Genomic DNA, 22,564 nt, shown 5'->3' on the forward strand with positions numbered 1-22,564 from the left:
ACGAGATGCAACAAAAAGTGTTTTAAAGCAGGACGCAGACAGAAGATATGTTGTCTTTGACTGATATTTGTGGTGAGACTTCGTTTGTCACGTCACAGCAGAGTTTGATAAGACAATCACGGGAGTCTGCTCAGCTGAATGCAGAGTCAAGAACTCAACCCACCGGGGAAATCACAATTCACCATCATCCTACCAGGGAACAGCTGCCTCCACTGGACTGTGGGCTTAAGGTAGCGGTTACATAATGTCACAGCATGAAGCATTTTGCTGCATCATAACACTGAATGCCTACAGTGTGTACAGTATTTCAGTGTCACAAGGTGACGCTGAAGTGCTTAATGGCTTATAACAGCCCATCAGATGAAAACACTGCTAATCCAGCCAGTGAAGAGCATAAAGAGAGATTAGTTCGCTTGCTTTTGAACACCATTATCTCATTGGTTTGAGTGGCACGCCATGAAATCACATCAAAGCCATGTATTTCCATTTCAAAAGATTTGATTAAGCAGAGTTCTTTGTACTTGATAGGAACAGCATTTTAATTAAAACATGCACGACAACCCTCGCGTGGACAAAACCAACAGTTCTATTGCTGCAGGTCCAAATGCATAATTAGGGCAGTTACCAGCTCCATGCACAACCTCATTTCTTGCAGCTAGTAATTCTGCTCTCCTTGTTATTTGTTTTTAGCTCTCACCAGCTGACAGCAAATCTGTGAGCAAATAGGAGCCAGAGTTTTTTTTCTGTGAATCACCACTAATTCGGCTGCTTTTCTATGAACCTCCAGCAGCAGGAGGCGTCTCTGTGGAGACACAAAGCAACTCTTTGGCAGCTACGGCCGGTGGTGGAGGACAAATAAAGATAGATCATGCAGACTGGCAAGTGGGGGTGAAAGGTCTGCTCTGAGCGCACCTTACTCCTGGGTATCTCAGACACTTACTTATATAGGAGGACGAACACACACACACAAATACAGACACACAGGCACAGACTCATATACATACATTAACAGATGGGAAAAATCACACAACAGATACACTCCCAGTCACGCATCCTACTCACACTCCGCCATGAATGCATCCATGCAGTCATGAATATGCAATCATGCAATCAATATGCAATCTGAACTTGGACAGAGTTTACAGATTTTGAGGATTAAGCATAATGTTTGGCAGGTATAACATTTACTACGTTAGCCCTCTGTTAGCATGCTAACATTTGCTAATTCACACTAAAAGACACAGTACAGCTGAGGCTGATGGGAATGTCATTACTTTTGCAGATATTTGGTCATAAATCACAGTACTGGACTAATTGAAATTTTACCCTGATGACTGTAGACGAAAAGTCAGAGAATCAGACTGACATATAAAGGAGAATAAGATACAATAGAAAAACTAGGATCAAATAATATCAGTACACAGTGTTTGCCTCACAAGAGTCCCAAGAATCCCTTTTCATTCAGTATCTTTTATTTGTTGTAGCTGTCAAATTTTACATCAAAAGGTAGATGGTTAACAAATTACACAATTGAATGTATCATTTACATGCAAGATATTTGTATCAGTGTTTTAAGAAATGCTATATGACTCAGTAGTGATGACTTTTAAAAGCATTACTTGTTTACTTTCTCGGCTAAAGAGGCAGCAGTGCCCACTTTTCCTCCATCTGAGCTTCTTTCTCCACCCTGCAATCAGCCCTCTCTCTCCTCACAGAGCGTTATGTAATCAACCAAATCCCCTCTATTCATTCAGATGCATTACGCACACTGAAAGGGCAGCAGCAGTAGTGCATAGCAGGAAGGAACCCTGAGGTGTAACACACACACACACACACACACACACACACACATACACCGTTCTTCATGGGAAATGTTCCAACCCACAGCTGAGCTCCAAATTGCTCCTCAGGAGAAACAAATCCGAAAACTGACTCCTGCACTTGATCTTAATGAACGAGTTGGGAAAAAAAAAGAGACGCTGGCCTGTAGAGCAACTGGACATGACTTTGTGTTTAGACAAGCAGCCTCGATGAGAGCTTGGGAAACCTGAAAATGAGCCGATAATTCATTTGTGATGAAATAATTACATTGCCTTTTCATCAAATAGGAAGATCAGCGTCACACATCTCACCTGCTTCTCTACTTCAGTGCATCCAGATTCTTACAATTTATGACATCAATATTTCTCAAATATGTGTTCTTATTTATAAAACACATTTAAAAAAAGAGGGGAATATTCCTCAGAAGATCGGGCCTAGTTCACAGCAACTTCTCAGGTCCATTCTCACTCAACTCCTTATCCTTCTGAATTTTTTACTTGCAGAGGTCAATTTTCAATAAGATTTAGGGGTACCATGGAGTACCATGGAGTGGCTTTTTCCACCTGGCAAAAAACTGATCCGGCACAAAATGTGGCAAAAAAGATGCTTAAAAGACAATTTAACTGCTTTTGGCTCTGCTTCTCCTCATGTATTGTTGTCCATTGCATCCACATTTTATTTGTTCCACTTATATTCGCGGGTGTTATTACTGTTGCTCAGGAGTCAATACCAATTTCCCAACCCTCATAGGTTTATAAGACTGCAAAGGTACAGCTGCAGTGGTCAAACATTTCAAAAATATAAGTAATTTTACACCTCAGTCCAAAAACAAAATGTTCTGTCTTCTCTCCCAAGTTCAGCAAATAAAATCTCCAACAAAAAAGCTCAATTTCAGCAACAATCAGAAATCAGCAACAATGGAGGACATTTTACTAGAAAATACATCCTTAACATCCTTGCAGAAAGGACAGAGAACAATAAAAAATCAACCTCATTTTCAGATGCACCAGCTCACACAACAAACAAAGTCTGTCCTCCTGTTGAGTGGGATCAAACCTGCTGGTGTCCAGGACTAATGGTGTTTATGCTCCACATAAGGTTCTGCACTGTAGCTATTTTTCAACAGATTTGTAATTTTTTGTTTATATCACACATCAACAGGTAATTTTTACATACATAGGAGACATTTTGCTCCTAATCTACTGAATATCACAAAGTTCCTTTTCTGGAAAATGAATGACGAATCGTTCAAATAGAATACGGGTTTCACTCAACACTTTTTAAATAGTGTAAAAATAAATAAAACTAAAAACTAAAGCAATGATTATGATGTATTCTCACTGTGCAAACCAGCCAAGCGCACATCACTGAGGAAAATAATTGGAAATCACCTGCCAGCTCCCTTCTTGAATATGAACACATGACCCATAACAGACAGCATACCAGTAACACAGTGAAGGAGCGTTAATCCTTGGTGGTATGCGTTAGAAACACCACACACCCACCTACCACAACAACAGGACCCTTTGGCTCACATGTGATTATTTTAATCATGCCTGTCTGAATGTTGGCTGTGAGAACCTGAACTCAGTGCTTTTGGCAGGACGAGAGTCAGCAAGTCTCCAGATATCGTCACCTGTGTCGGACACAACAAACATGTCACTCTTCTTTACAGCGGCCCACTTCAGCCTGTCAGCTAGCAGGGTGTGACAGCGCGACCCGTCATGCACGAAAACTGTTCTGACATAACAACACTAGTGACGCACACAAGACGAGCTTATATCAAAGCTGCTGATCGCTGGGATTTTGTCCTTATAGTGTCACTATTGTCAAGTTTGACCACCTCCATGTTAAACTGCAACATGTACATACAGTTAGTCTATTTTACCAACTTCTCTTTTTACCCAGGTAAACATAAACAATCCACAAAAAGAACTTAATGGACAATTACAGTTGAGTTAAATGTTTTAATATTCCTGCTTGTTGTCAGGAAAGAGCACATGTTAAATAATATACAGATTTACTGGATTGTATCTAAAATATGACCCATTTTAATGATCCTAAAATTTGATCATCATTGTAAGGAAGTGTACAGAAGTGGTGTGGGGCCGGACTCTCCTCAGCGTTCTTTATGTGAACATTTGACATAAAAATGAGTTGTTATTTAATCTAAACACATGTCAGGTTATTCTAATGTATAATGGCCAATGTGTAATGCATAGAAATGAAGAGGATAAGCTGTTGTGAAAGCTGTGAGTCAGATTTATGGGGTGTTATGTCACAGCTTGAGGAATATAGGCTGTGCACTGACGTGCCTATTCATTTCATTACGCACAGTCATTACCACGGATGCCTTTTTGTATCAGCTGAGCGCCTCCGCTCTGTCACACAGGAAACACAGCTGCCTGGCCGCTGTCTTCATGTCTCTGTGTGTCTCTGCTGATATGTCCGTGCCTATTACAGGCCACAACATAGCCCTACCTCTCAGACGTGAAGAGGTTACTACTGAAGATGGCCGGCTCGGATGCCACTCTTACGCTCTGCTGGTTTGCTCATTTGAACTTTTTATATAGAAAGGCAGAGAGAAAAACCGACATGATACAACTATAGGTTGGTTTATAGGTTTTACATGAGGGTTTTTTTGTTTGTCAAAGGCTTAAAATTAAATGCTGCTGTTCTCTCTCAAGCTAACTTAACCAGTGTGACCTTATACTGTACATACACTATGTGTATTTACAGATAGCAGCATGTAGAGATGAGACGTGAGAATATAATCATAATTTTTTCAAGCTTACTTACTGCACTTACTAAATAATACTAACTAATACTAATACTAACCCTGCCAACACTGTCAGCACACAGTACCCACAGAGAGGGAGAGTCATGTTGATTAGTGACGTGTATGGGGCATGTGAGGCCACAGCGCTAAATCTTCTAAAGCGAAGCCTTGCTCTGTCCTCCATGTAAAGGTCAGTGGTCCTCACATAGCTTTTCATTAGAGGGCAGAGTAGAGGGAGTGTTTTTAAATAAGATTTTCATTATAAAGCAAGAGTTTAACTCTTAACGTAACCCAAAGTGGCTTAAACTAATAAAAGATCTGTATGAGCCCACAGCCATGATGATGGTGATAAGAACCCACCTCTTTGGCACTCCTGATCTTCTCCAGGAAAGTGTTCAGCTCCCTGGTTTCTGTGTACAGCGCCCGACACACTGCCTGGTAGTGGTTGGGGGCGTCTGACAGGCTGGGCAGATGAGTAGTGCACAGCTGAGGCGTAAAGAAAGAGGGATGTTCAGTAAAGACAGTAAACACAGCTGCACTTCTTATAAACATAGAAACACAGAAATGAGTGAGGAAATGTCAGAAAGCTATATGTTATTTTGATCTTACTGCACTTACTCAATAAAGTGATTTCAGGTTAAACTAAAGCACCCAGTGAACAACTTTCTAAAAGTATGATGATCATTTGCTTTATGCTTTAGAATAAAATCTACACGATCATATTCTTCATTTTTACACCCAGTTTTCAGTCTGCAGCAGCAACAGAACCATCTCCTCCAGGTAACAACATAACTGGTTACATAAGTGAGACTGGTGATGTCAAACTGTGAAACCTGAAGGATTTCAAAGACACTGCATAAAAACTAAACAGCCCCAAAAAAACATTTGTAAACAACTGTTATTGACTGATGAACGCAATTCACCAGACAACTATGCCTGAGGTCAGCCATGCTGCTGCTCTCACACACACACACACACACAGCGTTGCCAGACTATGTCCTTGTCTCTCTCTGAAGGTGCCCTGGGGCAACGCTTGCCATGCTCTTGGCGTCCATTTGTCCAGGCTGCGTTCTTGTAAGCGAAATCTCACTTAACATAGAAAAATACCAGACAACCGTCTCTCCAAAAGCTTTATCCTGCCCACATCCCATCACAAGTGTGGAAGTAACGCTGAATGCTGTATCATTGGGTAAGTTCATATATTATTGTTGATATTCTCACACAATAATGGAAACACTTACGTTAAGCGGATGCATGTTTGACTATGTTAAAACAGTTAATAGTGTATTCTATGTCAGCTGGGGTTAGTACAGTAGGACAAAAGGTAAACTCAGGGACAATGGTTAGAGGGTGAAAAACACTGAGACGACAATTGGATCTGACAGCGAGCTAGCCATCGGGCCAGCCAGACCGCCACATTGCTCAGATACACCTCCTTGCAGTGCAGCGGTGGTGTGTGTACTTGTGTGTGTGTGTGTGACTGGGTATCTGGTCATTATGTAAACAGTGTGAGGCCATGTGAGGTCTGACACAGTGACTCTGTGCTCCATTGGACAACAGAGATACACGACTCCCGGTAAGGATGCGGCTGGCAGGCAGACTCACTGTGGTATTAATCTCTGTGTTCAGGGCCGTGTTTAACATTTTCATTTTCTCACACACATCGTTTCCTGGACAGTTACGCTCCCTGATATCATCAGTTCCTGGAATCCATCAGTGGACCGTGTTTAATCAAGAACTGTATTTTCATTTTAAGCATCTTTATACTTCAGCGACACACAGCAGAGGGAACATTAATATTTAATACTTCACAGCTATATTTAGTAGTTACTTCTCAAATCAACATTTTTATTTAAAGTTTCAGGCAAAATAACTGTCACGTCTCATTATTATTATGTTAAGTTGTTTTTTAGTTGGTCTTGTCTCATGTCTATGTTGTCTTGTGACTTCCTGTTTTACTTTGTAGTTTATGTTTCCCTCTCACTTGTGTTGGCTTTACTTCCTGCCTTTGTGTGTTTTCCCACCTGTGTGACTGCCCTCCCGCCCTCATTGTTTCCACCTGTGTTCACATGCTTTGTGTGTACATAAAGACCAAGTCTCCCTTTGTCCTGCGCCGCTTCATCCTGTGTCTTGGGGGAAAATATCTGGCTTTTTAGCTGCTAAATGCTCCACTGTGTTCACCAGCTAGTCTCACACAGGGTGACGGGAATAGTGACCAAAACAATGAGCTGAAAGACACGATAATTCCTTAAGGTTCATCACTATTGGCCACACCTTTCACATCATCATCTGATCCATTGTTAATAGAAATGTATTTGAGTGCAGCTTTTAAATTAAGGGTCTCATTAGCTGACAAGTCAAACAGGAAGTGATGTGTTTTACATCTCCGGTATTAACAACATCGGCTTGTTTGCAATCAGTTAAAATGACTAGTTAGCTTAAGCATAACTAGCCACCAGTGCTACTGTCCCTACCTCGAGGATGTCTCTGTAGCCGTGAACACTGGAGATGTTGTCAGGGTCGTCCTCTGCCTCGTCCTCTTCCTCTGTGGCCTCGTAGCCTTCGTCGGGGCAGGCGTCCCTCTCGACCTCGGCCATGTTGGTCATGCGGTCGATGAGCTGCTCCAGAGGAGGGCTGAGCTCCCTCTCTTCGTTCTCCTTCAGCCCGTAATCCAGAGCCTTGTAGATCATGATGCCCAGAGACTCAATCACCTGAGAGACAGAGAGAGACACTCAGTCTTGTACATACAGCGTCACTTTTACATATTTACACTTATTTCTGCACCTGCACCATTTCTGTCACCTCCATCTGTAAAGTTTCATCTACATTTCACACTTCCCACAGTGTTAATAACATACAATGCACAAATGTTCTAAAGGATAAAACCCAGCAAAACAACTGTTGTCTGATGCTATAAATGGATGTATGAATATTATGCAAACTGTTCTGTACATCGCTCTGTTGCTCATCAAAACAAATGTGGATTTCTATCTTTGTTATGCAATATGATCCTCTTTAATATGGCGACCTCATGAATAAACCTTTGATGAGAGATCTCCCTTTGCCAGTCATATACACACGATGCTGGGAGCAGATTAGTGGTAGTAGAATTTGTGATTAGGCGTGGGAAAGGAAACACTATTATGATACATCACACAGTCTTTTGCAGGATGAAGGAAATCAGAACATTCAGAGGCAGGAGCCAAGAGGTCATCAGCCATTTATCTACTAGATCTGAGATTCATCTTAGATTTGAGGATGACATAAATGAATAAAGGTAGCTATTAAAAGAAAACTGTGCTTGAATCATGTCGGTAACAAAATGTAATGGAAGAAGTGCCCTTAAACCTGCATGAACCTGGAGAGCATCTTAAAAACCTGATTTCTTTTCAGGTTTAACTGTAACTTTAACTTCTGTTTCACAACAAACACACAGAAATATTAGTATCAATTTGGAGTCTTCTTCTTTTAGCTATGTTTTGGTCTCCATCAACTCCTGGGGGAAATATCAAATATCAAATAGCTGCTAAAAGTGACTAGATTAACTAGTAAAACATTAACTAGATTAGTTAACTTTTTTTGTTGGTGTTTGGTTATGGGCAAATAGAATAGGCCTACAGTAAGTTTATCTGAAAACACAGCTGGTGAGAGTGGTAACATTTCAGCCCACAAAACAAAAAAGCAATCAGGTGAATAATGCTGGAGAACTGTAGAGCTGAGGCATGCTGCACAGTTTAATTAATTCTCTGTGGGCCTGTTACATAGTTATTGAATAAAATTATTCATACAAAATATTAGAGCAGCTTTACATGGTGGTGTGGGCTAAATTTCTACTAGATGCAGCTGTGACTCACCACAGGAATAGTTTAAATGCAATAATACATACATAAATGCAGACTATGAACTGTGGCCAGGCTTTGGAAAATTGCTTGCTGAAACCACGCTATTGTTTTGACATCCAGGACGAAGGAGTCAGCTGAGCAACAGCAGTCAGTTTCATCACATCTATGACGTTAAAAGTGTCAAACCTGGAAGACTGTGATGCAACTTCCTTTTAATCCTTTTAACTGTGCTAACACAACAATGATATAGTAGAGGATAATGTACAGAAACCCTGTCATTACTGCAAAACAACTTCAGAATCACCCTGAAGCTGTAGATTATCCAGATTATTAGACGGCTTCCTGCAAAAGAAATTTGACACATAATACTGACTTAAAAATTATTTTATTGATTAAAAATTATTCTATTTATTTTGCTATCAGAACTGTGTCCATAGCAATGGTCTGTTATACAGAAATAACAGATTGAAGAATAATTAACCAACCATATGACCAATCTACGGTGGCCGGGAGGTGCAAAACAATTTTACAATACGAGAAACACTTTTACAAAGCTGGAGACAAATTTACATTTTAGAAAACATTTTTACAAATCAGAAAACAAAATTACATTGCCATAACACATTCACAAGTCCTGAGACAAATTTACATTTGAGAAAAAAAATTTACAAGACGTACAACCGGAAAGTTCATGGCGACCCACGATGGACGCCAGTCAAGCGGTCTTTTGCCCGTTTTGTGGCGAACATATGAGCCGATTAACGCAGTACATTCCCTTTCCGGTTGAAAAAGTGACTTGTAAATTTGTCTCGCCGTTTGTAAAAGTGTTTCACATCTTGTAAATTTGTTTTCTCAAATGTAAATTTGTCTCAGGACTTGTAAATGTGTTATGGCAATGTAATTTTGTTTTCTGATTTGTAAAAATGTTTTCTAAAATGTAAATTTGTCTCCAGCTTTGTAAAAGTGTTTCTCGTATTGTAAAATTGTTTTGCACCTCCCGGCCACCGTATCAATCAGAATAGAGTATTGAACAATGACATGTGATGAAGAAAACTAAAAGCTTCCTGGTAGATTGAAACAATACATTCCTGAATCTAAAAAACAACATTGTTCTCTTGGATAAAATGCTTCCCAATGAGGTAAAATATATATATTTGTTTAAAAAAATATCCACAAAACAGATAATGCTATTTCTGTTGGTGCTTGTGGGTCAGGAGATGCTATGCTAAGAATCCTTGGAACTGGAGAGTCATGGTAGATAAAGGCAGCAATGCCAAAGCCAAGACAAAAGATAAGAGTGGGAAATCACACAGGGGATTATTCTGCAGCCCTGAGCACTGAGAAAAGACTTAGAGAGACCGAGACAGAATATAAACCACCGGGAGAAAAGAAACTGTGAGAAAAGGGAGAATGGGAGGATACAGGAAGGAGGGAGAAATACAAGGATCACAGACAGAAATGTATGAAGACGCAGGGAAAGTCAGTGAGTGGATCAGCGAGGTTGCAGATGAAGGGAGAAGTCATGAAAAGAAACAGGATAATAAAAATGTGTGTGAGACATGAAGATCAAGGGCAGATCAATAGACATTCATGGAGGGAGGAGGCGTCATATGAGAGATCTGTCCCTGTCTCCCCCATAAGTGCGTAAGAGCCGTGTTTCCTCAGGGGGGAAATGGCTGAATGCCACCTCTTTGTCTATGCTCCACCCGAATCCACACTCACTGATATATGATACTATATAGACACACACACAGAAAAGCTCACTCCCCCACAGACCTGCAGCAACCTCAGGCTATAACCGAGAAATCCTCAGCAGAACATGAGGGAAATGTGACAGATATGGACAGCTCTGCCCTGCCCAGCAGCTAATGCCTTTCTGTGTTAGGTATGTGGATTTTCAGGTTATTTCTTATCTAAAAGTCTTCAAGAATTCACTTAGAGGCTATAACAGTATCTGCAAAAGGAAGGCCGCAGCAGATGAGTGTGACCATTTCTTCACTTTTGGTTTTATCGCTGACTGATGAAAGATGTGTTTTTTTTTTTATCTATCAGGACACACAGCCACAAATTAAACTTCCTACCCTACAGATATTAAATGAATCAGGAGGCCAAGGTGTGCTACATTTTGAAATTGGTCTCTCGTTCTGCGTGCCCAAGGTGTTTGGTTTAACCCAGCATCAGATGATGTAGATGCTTACATGAAGAAAAAAAATGCTTTATAGGTTCCAAGTACGCCGACATCAATTTGAAATTAGCTTGAGTTAAATTTGAGCACTTCGCATTCATCAATTTAAGTAAATGTTAGCCAGAATCCTGTCTATGCTGTCTCATAAGTCAAGAACAGCCTAATAGATGGATAGATGAATGACTTCATTAATCCCCGAAGGGAAATTAAATTGCCATAACAGCCAAGTACATCTGGATACAATAAGAACACCATATAAAATAAAGCTAGAAAGAGGAGAATCAAAAATACAGGCTGAGGTGGATATATATATATATATATATATATAAGATATATATATATGTATACATATAAAATGGAGACATTTCTTACATATTCTTCACAGTTAATGAACTGACTGATTGCAGGAAATAAGAACTTTCCCAGTGACTGTGAGTCGTCTGAACAGGACGGCAGGCTAAAGCAAACATGTCTCCCTTCCACTTAGAAATCTCCCCGACTGGTTCCCAGGCTTCCAGGTGACCAAGCAGAATGATGGGATGGGCAGAAAGAAGGGGTGGAGAGGGGATATAATAGAAGGAGAAGGACAAGAGTGAAAAAGAAGTGGAAAGAGGAAGAGGATTTCAACCAAAGAAGATTTGCAAAGTGCAGCCATCATCGCAGGCAAGAGCAACATCAAACAGCTTGGCTTGAATTTCAGCATTCCTGTCACGGAGAGGAGGCGAGCTGGCCAAAGGGCCAAAATAAAAGACACTGTGACGCACAGGGACTTGTTTTTACATTGTTTCCTGAAGCCACTTAATGCCTGTTGTCCTACAAACATCTCATAACCTCAACTGAACTTTTCATTGGTGTCAATGACCGTGGCTTCATGATAAGATTCAGAGGCAAATCTTGCTTCAAGCAAAAGCACAAATTCAAGCCTTATTTTCGAGTGACGACAATGGAAACATATGCCAGCTGTCATTTTCCTCAGTTATTCATCAGCTGGTTTCAAATTCGTCCTCACTTACACGCAAAGACAGCATTATGTCGCATTCACAGCTCTTCTCTCCAACCTGCAGCCAACACACATCTACCATCCACCTGCACGGCCATTATCTCAGGGACAGTTCAGCTTTTTACAAACTGAAGTAATTCATGAAGTGACTCGTGAACTTTAGTTCCAGGTGTCCGTTTCTGATCCAGTCAAGGTTGGATTTCAGTGCTGCTTCCTAAAGCAACGGCAGTACACGACCTCAGGTATGAGGGAGCCTTGTGTTGACAAGAGTACATGTAACATCTAACATTTGCTCTGGTTCAGTACTTACAAATGATGTAACAGGACCCTCTGGGTTATTATGGCCCCCACGAATTTACTGTTTTATAACCTCCAGTCTCCATCAGAGTGGAGTCCAGCACAACAGAACATCAAAGCAAAGACTGGGCACTGTTTAACATTATATAAACCTTAAAAATCATCTCATCTAATGAAAATCTAATGATATTCAGTTATAAGTGATATTAAACAGAAGGTAATCCTCACATTTGAAAAGCTTGAACCAGCTTGGAATTCTTCTTTGAAAGGCGACTGTAACTGGACCTATAACCACGTTGATTAATCTAATGTTGCTTGACAAACCAGCTTTGGAATATGCTGCACATTTATTGAAGGGGATGAGAGAAGAAGAATCCATGTATGAATGAGAAGATGAGAGAAGAACAGCAATGGCTGACTGGAGGATCTGGATTAGGGGATGTTGTGGTCAGGAATGCATTTTCAGTGGACCCAGATAATGGCACCAGCTGGTAGAGACTGTGGATCATTTTAGTCTCAGTTATGAGGATTTGGGTGCCAACTGTGCCAATTAAATGCTAAATGAAATCTATGAGATCTACTTCACACTCCAAAAGCTCTCCATCTATCACCGTTAGCCAACCAGCTGAGGATTACCGGAATCAGCACACTGGTCAGAATTAAAGGATTGCAGGAACAATGTGGGGCTTCAACACATTTCTATTTACTCATTAGTGGGTTTATGGGCTGTAGGTCATGGCAGTGAAGCTAAACAGGATCTGAACTAGGTGAAAAATTCAAAAACTGTAACAAATGAATTGCCTCTCTGCTAATTATTATCCTGTTAAGCTTTTAAAAAAAGAACCAGGAACAACAAGAGCCAGGAATCCAGGCTCAGTGCCAGTCCATCTGGTGCCATTTCATTTTAATTCTTAACAAAACATCCTGGGCTTCTATACGTGACACTAATGAATAGCAGAGTCTCTCATAGTCTCGTCCTCATAAAGAGACATTAAGCACAGCGAACATAAACTAAGATTCACTGTTACTAAAAGTCACAAATGAGTGAAGGGAGTCTTGAACTCTGCATCCATCCAGCTTCACCTTCATCTTCAACCATCCATCCATTGTCTATACAACTTATCCTTAAGGGTCACGGGAGGACTGGAGCCAATCCCAGCAGCCATAGGGTGAGAGGTGGGGTACACCCTGGGCTGGGCCGGCATATAGAGAGACAACCTCACACCTACAGGCAATTTAGAGCCACCAATTTACCCAACCCGCATGTCTTTGGACTGTGGGAGTTCAGCTTCAACCAAAGATATTGAAATATTACAGAAAATATGCCTGAAAATTAACAACAGTGGGAAGAAAGTGAGATCAGCTGGACAGATTCAGATGGCACACACAAGGGAAAACACTTACTCATCCTTCAGTAACTTCTTAGAGGTTCCACTTAAGTCTCAACGTGTGTCATTCCCATAGTGGAGTGTGTATCTAAAATATGTTGGCCACTGGTGTTGCCTGCCTTCACCCAGCATGTGTGTGTGTGTGTGTGTGTGTGTGTGTGTATCATTTAGCTTGATGTTGACATAGTAAGCAGTTATGTTGTTGTTGCTGGTAAAAATTCAGTTAATCCATTAAGTATTCTCAGTTATGTTACCTGATGTTGTTGTTGTTGATGCATCTGTGGTGCAGATGGCTGACAAACATGCTCTGTACATCAAAACGTAAATTTCAGCAAGGCAAAGATGGGATGTCACTGAGAGACATTACACAGCTAAAGAAATTGTGTTCATATGAAATCCATATGTCTTTTTAATTCTCCTAAACTAAGAAATGTATCTTTTGGATGCTGTATTCTATCAAATCTATCCAAATATCTGGTGAGGTCATTCTCCAGATTGAAGATATTTAATAAAATCTTACAAAACCACAAAAAAGAATGCAGCTCTACATCTAACAAATCTGCTAATGTGATTATGGTAAAGAATTATCTGCCCACTTTATAACTGATGACATTAGTGTTGAAAACAAGGAACTGACTGAATAATGAGGACAGACAGAACGCTTCAATGAACCAGTTTATGTAAAGATATTCCCCTAGCGATGAGCAACAGCCATCAGACTGTGTGTAGAAAAAGTGTGGGTCATTTCCTCTCAGGCACAAACACTAACGGGAGATTCCTTTCTCAGATTTTTAAGCCTCGCGATGCCGTTCTAACCTCCGACTGTCATATGACCGAGACCTGGAATTCGCACAGGTTCACATTCTTTAAGCAAAACACATACATTGTTCTGCCTTTGTTGTTTGTTTTTATGTCTCTTCCTTTACATCTCCTCCGTTTCATGTCTTTCTTCATCCATGCGCACACAAATCCTGCAGGGCGCATAAAAAGCAGATACTATTCCTGCCGAACACTTTCACACAACTCCTGACTGAATTTTATGTTTACATTAAACACCAAATGTGACGTTAAACTCTAATCCCCTCCCAGACTTCAAAGCTTAGACATTAAGGGAGCAAGGAGCATGCACGGTTAAACTTTGAGAGAGGGGAATGTGATGAAGCATAATCCAGAGATTTCTGAGGTTGCACCGCATCACGGGACCAGGAGGGTCTAGCTAGCATGGCTGCAGGGGTCACCAACAAATTCCTTTCAAAAGCTAGCATATAAAAAGGGGGAAAAGAGTAGCTACATCGTCCATTTCCAGTGAACTTAGTGATTACTGTATAAAGAGTCTTGTGCTGCAGCATGCTGTGCCAGGAACTCGGCTCATCGGCTCTGAGGAAAACAGCATCATCTGACATTCACGGCCTCAACATTTGCATTAGTTCACACTGTTTGAATCCACGTGCAGATAATGTGTGTCAGCATTTAATACACATGTGTTCCTATTCATCCAGCTTTGGGCTAATTCTACACTGTATGCTAGCAGGATGCCTCTGCTGCAGGATTTAAAGCTGTCAAGCATCAGGCAGCTCCAACAACTTGCCACTAGTTTTGTCAGCCAGTCTGTAACACACTGTATTGTGAGAACTCATTTCTAGTGCAAAGCTGCTTAGCAGGGATTTGTCTATACAGTTTCACATTCACTGCCTCTATGGTGAACTGTGTGTGTGTGTGTGTGCTTGAGTTATTCTCTATCCATCTGTTATCACAGTACTGTTTCACAGCAATCCAAACTCAAGAACTCCCCCAAAGCTACTGCACCCTGTCTCTAATGAACTGGGAAGAGATCCTCAGTCAATGTGTAAAATCCCACACACGATACTTTCACACCAAAACCATTTATCAGATTCGAGTTCATCAAACACTCTAAGAGCATCCTGGGAACTAGAGCGACACCAATGAGACCCTTGCGGGCTAAAATTAATCCATCTACGAGGTCCAGCAATATATTCCTAAAAAGCAAAAACTAATCCCTCCATACTGAGACCTACTTCCACAAGCTATTGTAAGAGCAATTATCAGCATTTGATGGCAGTACACAGAGAAAGAGTGTGTGGGGGAGGGACAATTTTACATAGCTCCTTAATTAGGGCTGAAACTGCTCCCAGGACTGTCATCAAAGAAGGGGCCTTGCTGGGTGACATTTCCAACCAGTCAGTCAGAGAAGCAGCCAGCTGGGAGCTCTGGGGCTGCTGGAGAAAATGACGGGGTGAAGACACAAACTCAAAGAGGCGAGGATGGGACACATGCCAGGGAACGTCCTTCCAAACTGGCAACTTTTGTCTTGTCTTAACACATTTCAAAATTCATAACTAGCAGCCAACCCACATTAGGACAGTATTAGTGTGTTGTATTAGATGCAGTAAAAGCCTTTGTCTACGCCTCCTGTTAAGAGGGAAGTTCACCATTGAAACATATTTGTTTTCTTGCAGAGAGTTATGATCGATATCATTGATGTCTGTGTTTTAAGTACGAAGCGAGGCAGGAGGTGATTAGCGTAGCTTAGCATAAACACTGTAAGCAGGTGGTAACAGTTAGCCGTGCACTTCAAAAGCTCATTAATTAAGAGCAAGACCAATTTGTAAGCTTTTCCCGATCAGAAAATTAAAGATGACTTCCACGCTGTAACTCCATGCAAAGATAAAATGTGTTCATTGGTTTTGGAGGCATTTTTTGAATTCTGGAAAGAGCCAGGCCAGCTGTTTGTCCCTGTTTCCAGTCTTTATGCTAAGCTAAGCTAAGCTAATTGCCTCCTGGCACCACCTCTAAACTCAGCAGAGGGTGGATGGCAAATGAGCTGTACTTGTATAGTGCCTTTCTAGTCTTTTTAACCACAGTACTGTCTGGCACCAATCGCACTTCAAATAATCCTATAAAGTGCCCACTTCAATCTTAATGCTATCTGTTGTTGTGACTGGCTGCCCTCTTTCACTGTAACTAGCTAATGTAACCAGCAGTGGAGGGTCAATATTTAAAAAGGAAATAATGCTTTTACTGTGGTTAAGCCTGCCATTATCTCTCTTTGCAACCATGTATTTCTCTTCATATATGTCGCGTTAATTGACTGACTGGTTCCATTCCAGAAATACTGGGTTTTTCCCAGTCTTTTTGAGGTAATCAACAAAAACACTCCCAACAATGTTTCAAAACTAGATAAACCCAAAGCAATCCTTTAATGTGACCAAATACAAATTGTAATCATGCATATTGTTTCATTTTACCACCCAGCAACTGGGCTGCACATCAAAGAACAGTAAGCAAAACTGAAATCTAAAAAAAAAGGCAAAATGTCCTGGTTATTCCAGATATACAGTAACAAGTTACGATTACCATTATGTATGTTCTTATTTCCTCCCTCACCCACAGCAGGTACATTGATGCAATACACAACTAAATATGTCCACGTAATACTGTTCAAACCTCTGTAAGCTGAGATACAATAACGGGATGACAGTGCAGCTACTCACCTCTGATGTTGTGCAAGGGCTGTATTTACCTGCAGGGAAAGAGGAGAGCAGCGTCATGATAAGCAGCAGATGTAAGACTAATCATAAAGCAGCTTACATACACACATGCATATGTAACATTGTTCAGTTAAGTACAAAAGCACAGTATGTACAACTGACAGAGGCTAAGTGCTCTGATGATGCTCTTAGGTCAAATGCTTTTGGTGCAATGTAGAAATATCATGTAAAGTGTTCATTGTCTCAGGCTCCACTGCAGTCACTGGGCAGATAGTACCAATGGAGAGCCATTGAAGTACCAATGGAGAGCCATTGAAGACAAATCCCAAGAAAAGACCAAAACATCAACACATTAGTCACCTTCACAATAATTTAGTTGGTTTTAGTTCATGGAATTCAATTGACTATGTGTACATTTACACATACATCCTAGTTATGATCAGGTTTTTGGAGTATCCCAATTATGTTTACGTAAACATCATATCCTGGTTTTGAGAAACCTGCATATGCTACCTATGGTACTACAATAAATAAATAAACCAGGATACTGTGGCATGTAAACACCTAATCTAGACTTCTGAACATGTGCCACATGGCCGAGATGTGAGAAATCCAGACTTTAATGGAGATTATCAGAAACCCAGATACTACTAAATCACGCAGGTACACAGGGGTATGAATAACCAGGTTTCTCGTGTAAACATTGCATCCCAAATAAGATCAAAACCAGGATAAGGCTCAAAATCAGCATCATTTTGTCCATGTAAATTCACTCTAAGAATAATCTAGAACATCACAGCTCTATTCTTTTAATGCTCATGACCTTTTTACAGGTTTCAAGGAAAAACTATTATACTAAGGAATTTTAAATTTCTATCATTTGCTGTCCAATAGTTTGTTCCGTGGTCTAGCATCCCTTGTAGATTACTCATCAGTGATTACATTTTCTCTGTGCTCCAGTTATCATTATGCAAACTAGACCAGTTTTAATAAAAGCTCTGCTTCATGTCTAATTACTTCAGTAGTTTAAGTAGCATGTGACTGATGATGACGACAAAACTCCTCCCAAGGAGCCATAATGCATGAATGTACTCCCTTCAAAAAGAAGACCCACTTTAATATTTCTCCAGGCTACATCAGCCTGGCTTTTACCTCATGAACAAACAGCCTGTGAACAGATGACCCTCTGAACAAACAGCTGTTTTGTATTGTAACATGCAGCAATGTAACACCACAGACAACTCCGCCTATGCAAAAAGGGTGAGCGCACCGTTGACTGCTTGAAATCAATCTAGCCTTGACTCAAAAATATTTATGGGTTAATTAGCAGTCATTTTCTACGCAGTGTTCAGCTTTAATCATGTGTTACGATGTGGCACCAATTGTCAGGAGCCCCAGATAACCTGCTGAACAAACTGCTGAATACTAGCTGGACGTGGTTTTGAGTGACATCAGCGTCTAAAACTAACCATGTCTGCATTTAACTTGAGGTCAGTTTAGCAGATGAGACCTCCGGAAGTCCTAAATCCTTAAACCGTTTTGATTTATCTCATTATTTACATGAATGCGTTTGTCTGACTGAGTTTGTGCATCGGGGAGAGACAGCCTGTGCTGGACTGCACAGCCAAATGGCAATTAGACTGAAACCTTTTGTGTGGTTGCACTTATTAAGATACTTGCAATGTAGGCTACTCCCAAAACGACTTGGAATTGTCTGAAAACATGTACAGCAGAGATTTTCTACCAGGGGCACATCTGCAGGTGTCATGGGGTGGAACTAATATGAAAAAACAGAAATAGTGACTAAATTAAAAAGTACATTCATTTATCGAGTCAGCTGTACACCAAACATTATACATGTTGTGGTTGAGACTGTGAGACCAGCAAGACAGCAGAAATGGATAATCAAAGTAATAGTTCATTATTCGTTAAAGGTGTTAGCTAAATAGCAAAAATGCTAAAAGTAATGAATAAGTAAAGTAGCTAAATGTAATGGATAAACAGCTGGCTGCTGCTACTCCATCTAATAGTAGTAGTGGTTGCAAAAATGCAAACTCAGTTCAGTTAAGTTATGTCATAACATGATCTACTTTAATACGACTGCGAGACACCATGGCTGCTGTGTGGGTAGATCAGACAAAAGGTTGATGAACAGAATATTAAAGGCCCCTTATTGGCTTTTAAAAACAGCTCTATAAACACAATCTACATTTCAGTTGTCTCACTATTGACTGGCATGTGCACATTTATATCCATCTGCCCCTTCTGTGCCTGATTCACGGAGGGAAATCTGTCTAGAAAAATGCATTTCACCTTATCTGTTGTACGTCCTTAAAAGACAATGCGTGTGACAGTGAATTGCACATAAAAATGCCAAAACTGAAACTGAGCTAAATCAGTAAACCGTAGCACTAAACATCCTGGACATATTACATGTGACATTACATGAGCAGCAGAGGAATAAAAGCCTGGACTCCCCTCTATGATGGTTGCTTCCGTGCTCCTAAAAATAGCCCATTCATTCTAAGCATATAGACCTACAGGCCACAGCCAGCATCATCATCACAGCTCTGCCTCTCAGATTTGCTCCTTAAAGTTGATTAGACCAAGCGTGCGCATGCATTTATCAAATCAAAGGCCATAACATTGACTCAGCAGCGGTCTGTATTTTGTGTGTGCGTGGTAGCTGAGTTAAGAGCACATCCCTCGGGCCCTCAGGTATCATCCATTACAGATGGAGGCAGATTGATAGCCATTCAGCCAGTCTGCTCTGCTCTCTGTGTCCCTCCAGTGTAACAGCAAATGTGATTACGGCGGACGATGAACATGCCTGGCCTCGCTGTAATGTGTTGGGTTTAAGTGTATGTTGTCGTCCACCGACACACCCATCGACTGTATCAACACACACATGTCATGGCGTGCAGTGTCATCTGTTTTGTTTTGGTTTTAATCCGAGTTGATCCCTCGGTGAAGAGATCTGTAGTAACTCAGGTGTGAGACAAACACCATAGAAACACTGTAACTACCATAAATGAGCCGTAAATCACAATTAAGTCACAATAAATGTGCTGCATTGCCCTACAGACACACTAAACCACTAAAGGGACTTTTCAAGAATATTGCAGTGATTTTCATTTGGCTTACTTTTAATTGAAAGTACCAGCAGGGCTCATTAGTTATAACTGTAATCTGAATAAGGCCATATAAAGGCCATGTGCAGGGGTGAAGCATCACTGCATGATAACTTGTCTGTCCTCCTCTGCTCACACACACACAGGCACCGGCCCACACCTTGATCCGATCAGTGTCCGTGCACATTTCAGCTTGTAATCACATGCTTTAATCAGATGAAGAGGAGCGAATGCACTGATCTGATACGAAGTGGCAAACTGGCTGGGAGGCTTTGATAACAGATGAAACCACATGATGCACGCGCACACACACACACGTGCCTTCAGTGGGGAGGAAATTGTGAGAATAAGTGAAAACACAACATTATGGGGAGCCTCGGGGGGTCTGTGGTGGTATTCCTTTGTTAGCCAGGGATCAGGTCATGTGTAATGGAGCCTGAACCACCTTGAGGTGCAAATAAAGCACCTGATCAGGAAAAACATGAAGAGACTTCACGTTTGCAGCTGAAAGTACAGGCAGGCCATCACATTTTATTTATAGTGACATTATTGCCCTGTGGTGCCACTATAGTATTCCTATATTATCATATTGTTATTGTGGATTATACACAAGCGATGCTGTGATTTTTTGGCTATGATTCTGTCCTGGAATTCATTTGAGTCTATTACATAAGAGCAATCACAATCACAACACCTCAGCTGCATTATTTGAAATGCAAGTGATGGCCTGGCCTAGATCAGAGTAGCTTTAGGCCACTCAGCCATAAACAATGTTTTACCTTCACAGCTCTGCTTTTCCACCCTCACAGACCCGTCTTTCTGTATCCTCACATCCTCTGCTCCGGATATCCTCCTCGGAGCCGCCGCTGATGACGCTCCGGCGGCGGCGGCGGCGGCGGAGGAGCTCCTCCTGCCCCGGTGTCCCATCGCCAGCGTCCTGCAGCACTGGTAACACACCGCCCAAGCCTGCTCCTCATTGATGGGCTGGCTGTAAAGCCTCAGTATCTCCTCCAAAGAGAGACCCTCCGCTCCTGCGTCCTCCGTTGAATTCATGGTGTTGTGATGCTGCTGCTCATCCCGGCGAGTCGCTGCAGCAGCATCCGTCAGCCCTCCGTGGTCCCCGCATCGCCGCTCGGCCATCCTTTCATTATCTCAGCGCAGGAGGCCCGATGACGAGAGCAGGTCCAGGCCGATATGTGAGAGGGAGCCTTGAGGCATTGATGCTCCGCTCCTGCTCCAACCAACCAGCCAGCAGCGGTACAGCGGCACAGCGGTGGTTGTTTCCCCGCACGCCTCGCTCAGGTTTCGGTATCAGCAGTCGCAAGACGACGTGTGGAGGTTTGTGTGACTGGAGCCTTCACCGTGTGTGTGTGTGTGTGTGTGTGTGTGAGTGTGTGTCTCACATCACAACCCAGCAAGCCAGACTCACTCCTCCATCACATGATCTCTCTCTCTCTCTCTTACACACACACACACATGCTCCCTGCATATATTTCGGCTTTTGAGAGATGGATTCATTATAAGACTTGGGAGGCAGTGATGCAAGGTGATGTTTCTTTTTTTTAAATTGTGAGTTAATCCAGATACAGACCCTTCAAATAATAATAATAACTTTCACTGGAGTCAGAGCTGGAGGGCAAATCATGCATTTCCCAGGGTCCCCAAATCCTCAGCAGTGCTGTTCAAAGTTTGTAGGCTGTTCAATCAATCAAACAGTCTTGGGGGAATTTGCACCACTGAAGTGGATTATTGGATATAATACTGCATATCTACACTTTGCTCACATAGAAAACTGGATGGTTCCTGGCTCTGTGTGTGCTGTGCCTGATGGAGCTTTGTATTAATCTCCTACTACTTTGATAATAAATCAGAAATCTTTTAAGGAAAAAAAAAAAAAGTCAAAATTCTTTCCAGCTTCTTTATATATGAATATTTTCTTTACTCCTCTACGACAGTGTAATGAATATCTTTGGGTTGTGGACAAAACAAAACACTGATCGACAGAAATGTCTTATATTGTATTATTCCTCTATTCTTTCTCTATTATTCTATTTTTATTGTAAGTTTTGAGACTTTCTCCCATTAAGGTGTATCAGACAATTTATCCAGTGCTGCAGTGATTGATCCAGTGGATTGACTCTGCCTGTATGTGACTTCTGTGGTGTTAATTTGGTCTCCCCAAGCTGGATCAACACATCATGTCATCAAGATCAGTACTGTTTGCAGATCTTCCATTGCAATTGCATTACTTAGTCAATTTCATACCCACATTTACTCGTGTATTGTATTTAACTACAATTTTGTAGTAATTTACTATACTGTATTTCTATTTTACTACTTTATACTTCCACTGCGCTACATTTCAGTTGGAAACATTGCACTTTTTACAGTATATTTCTTTATCAGCTGTAGGTTCTAGTTAATTTAAGATTTTACACACAAAAATATATCAGTTTATAGAAAATATGATGCTTTGTTGGAGATGAACTTCCCCTCTGAAGCAGTTAAAAGTGGCTCCACCTCGACCATGTTAATGTATCAATAATGTTTAACCAATAATGTAAGGAGCACTTTGCATAATGACTACTTTTGATACTTTAAATTACTTTTGT

The 22,564-nt window shown here is 41.1% G+C and overlaps 1 protein-coding gene across 1 annotated transcript in view; it reads right to left on the minus strand.

Annotated features, from left to right (window-relative positions):
* LOC139204913 (protein spire homolog 1-like) overlaps window positions 1-21,092 on the minus strand; it is a 35,108-nt gene extending 14,016 nt beyond the window's left edge. The window contains exons 1-4 of the mRNA XM_070834937.1: window positions 20,732-21,092; window positions 16,825-16,853; window positions 7,075-7,311; window positions 4,961-5,086 (exon numbers count right to left, since the gene is read on the minus strand). Of these exons, the coding sequence (XP_070691038.1) occupies window positions 4,961-5,086; window positions 7,075-7,311; window positions 16,825-16,853; window positions 20,732-21,092 (753 nt within the window). The remainder of the gene's footprint in view (window positions 1-4,960; window positions 5,087-7,074; window positions 7,312-16,824; window positions 16,854-20,731) is intronic.
* Between the last annotated feature and the right edge of the window lie 1,472 nt (window positions 21,093-22,564).

The sequence above is a fragment of the Pempheris klunzingeri genome, chromosome 8, assembly GCF_042242105.1.
Source record: "Pempheris klunzingeri isolate RE-2024b chromosome 8, fPemKlu1.hap1, whole genome shotgun sequence".
Taxonomy (NCBI): Eukaryota; Metazoa; Chordata; class Actinopteri; order Acropomatiformes; family Pempheridae; genus Pempheris; species Pempheris klunzingeri.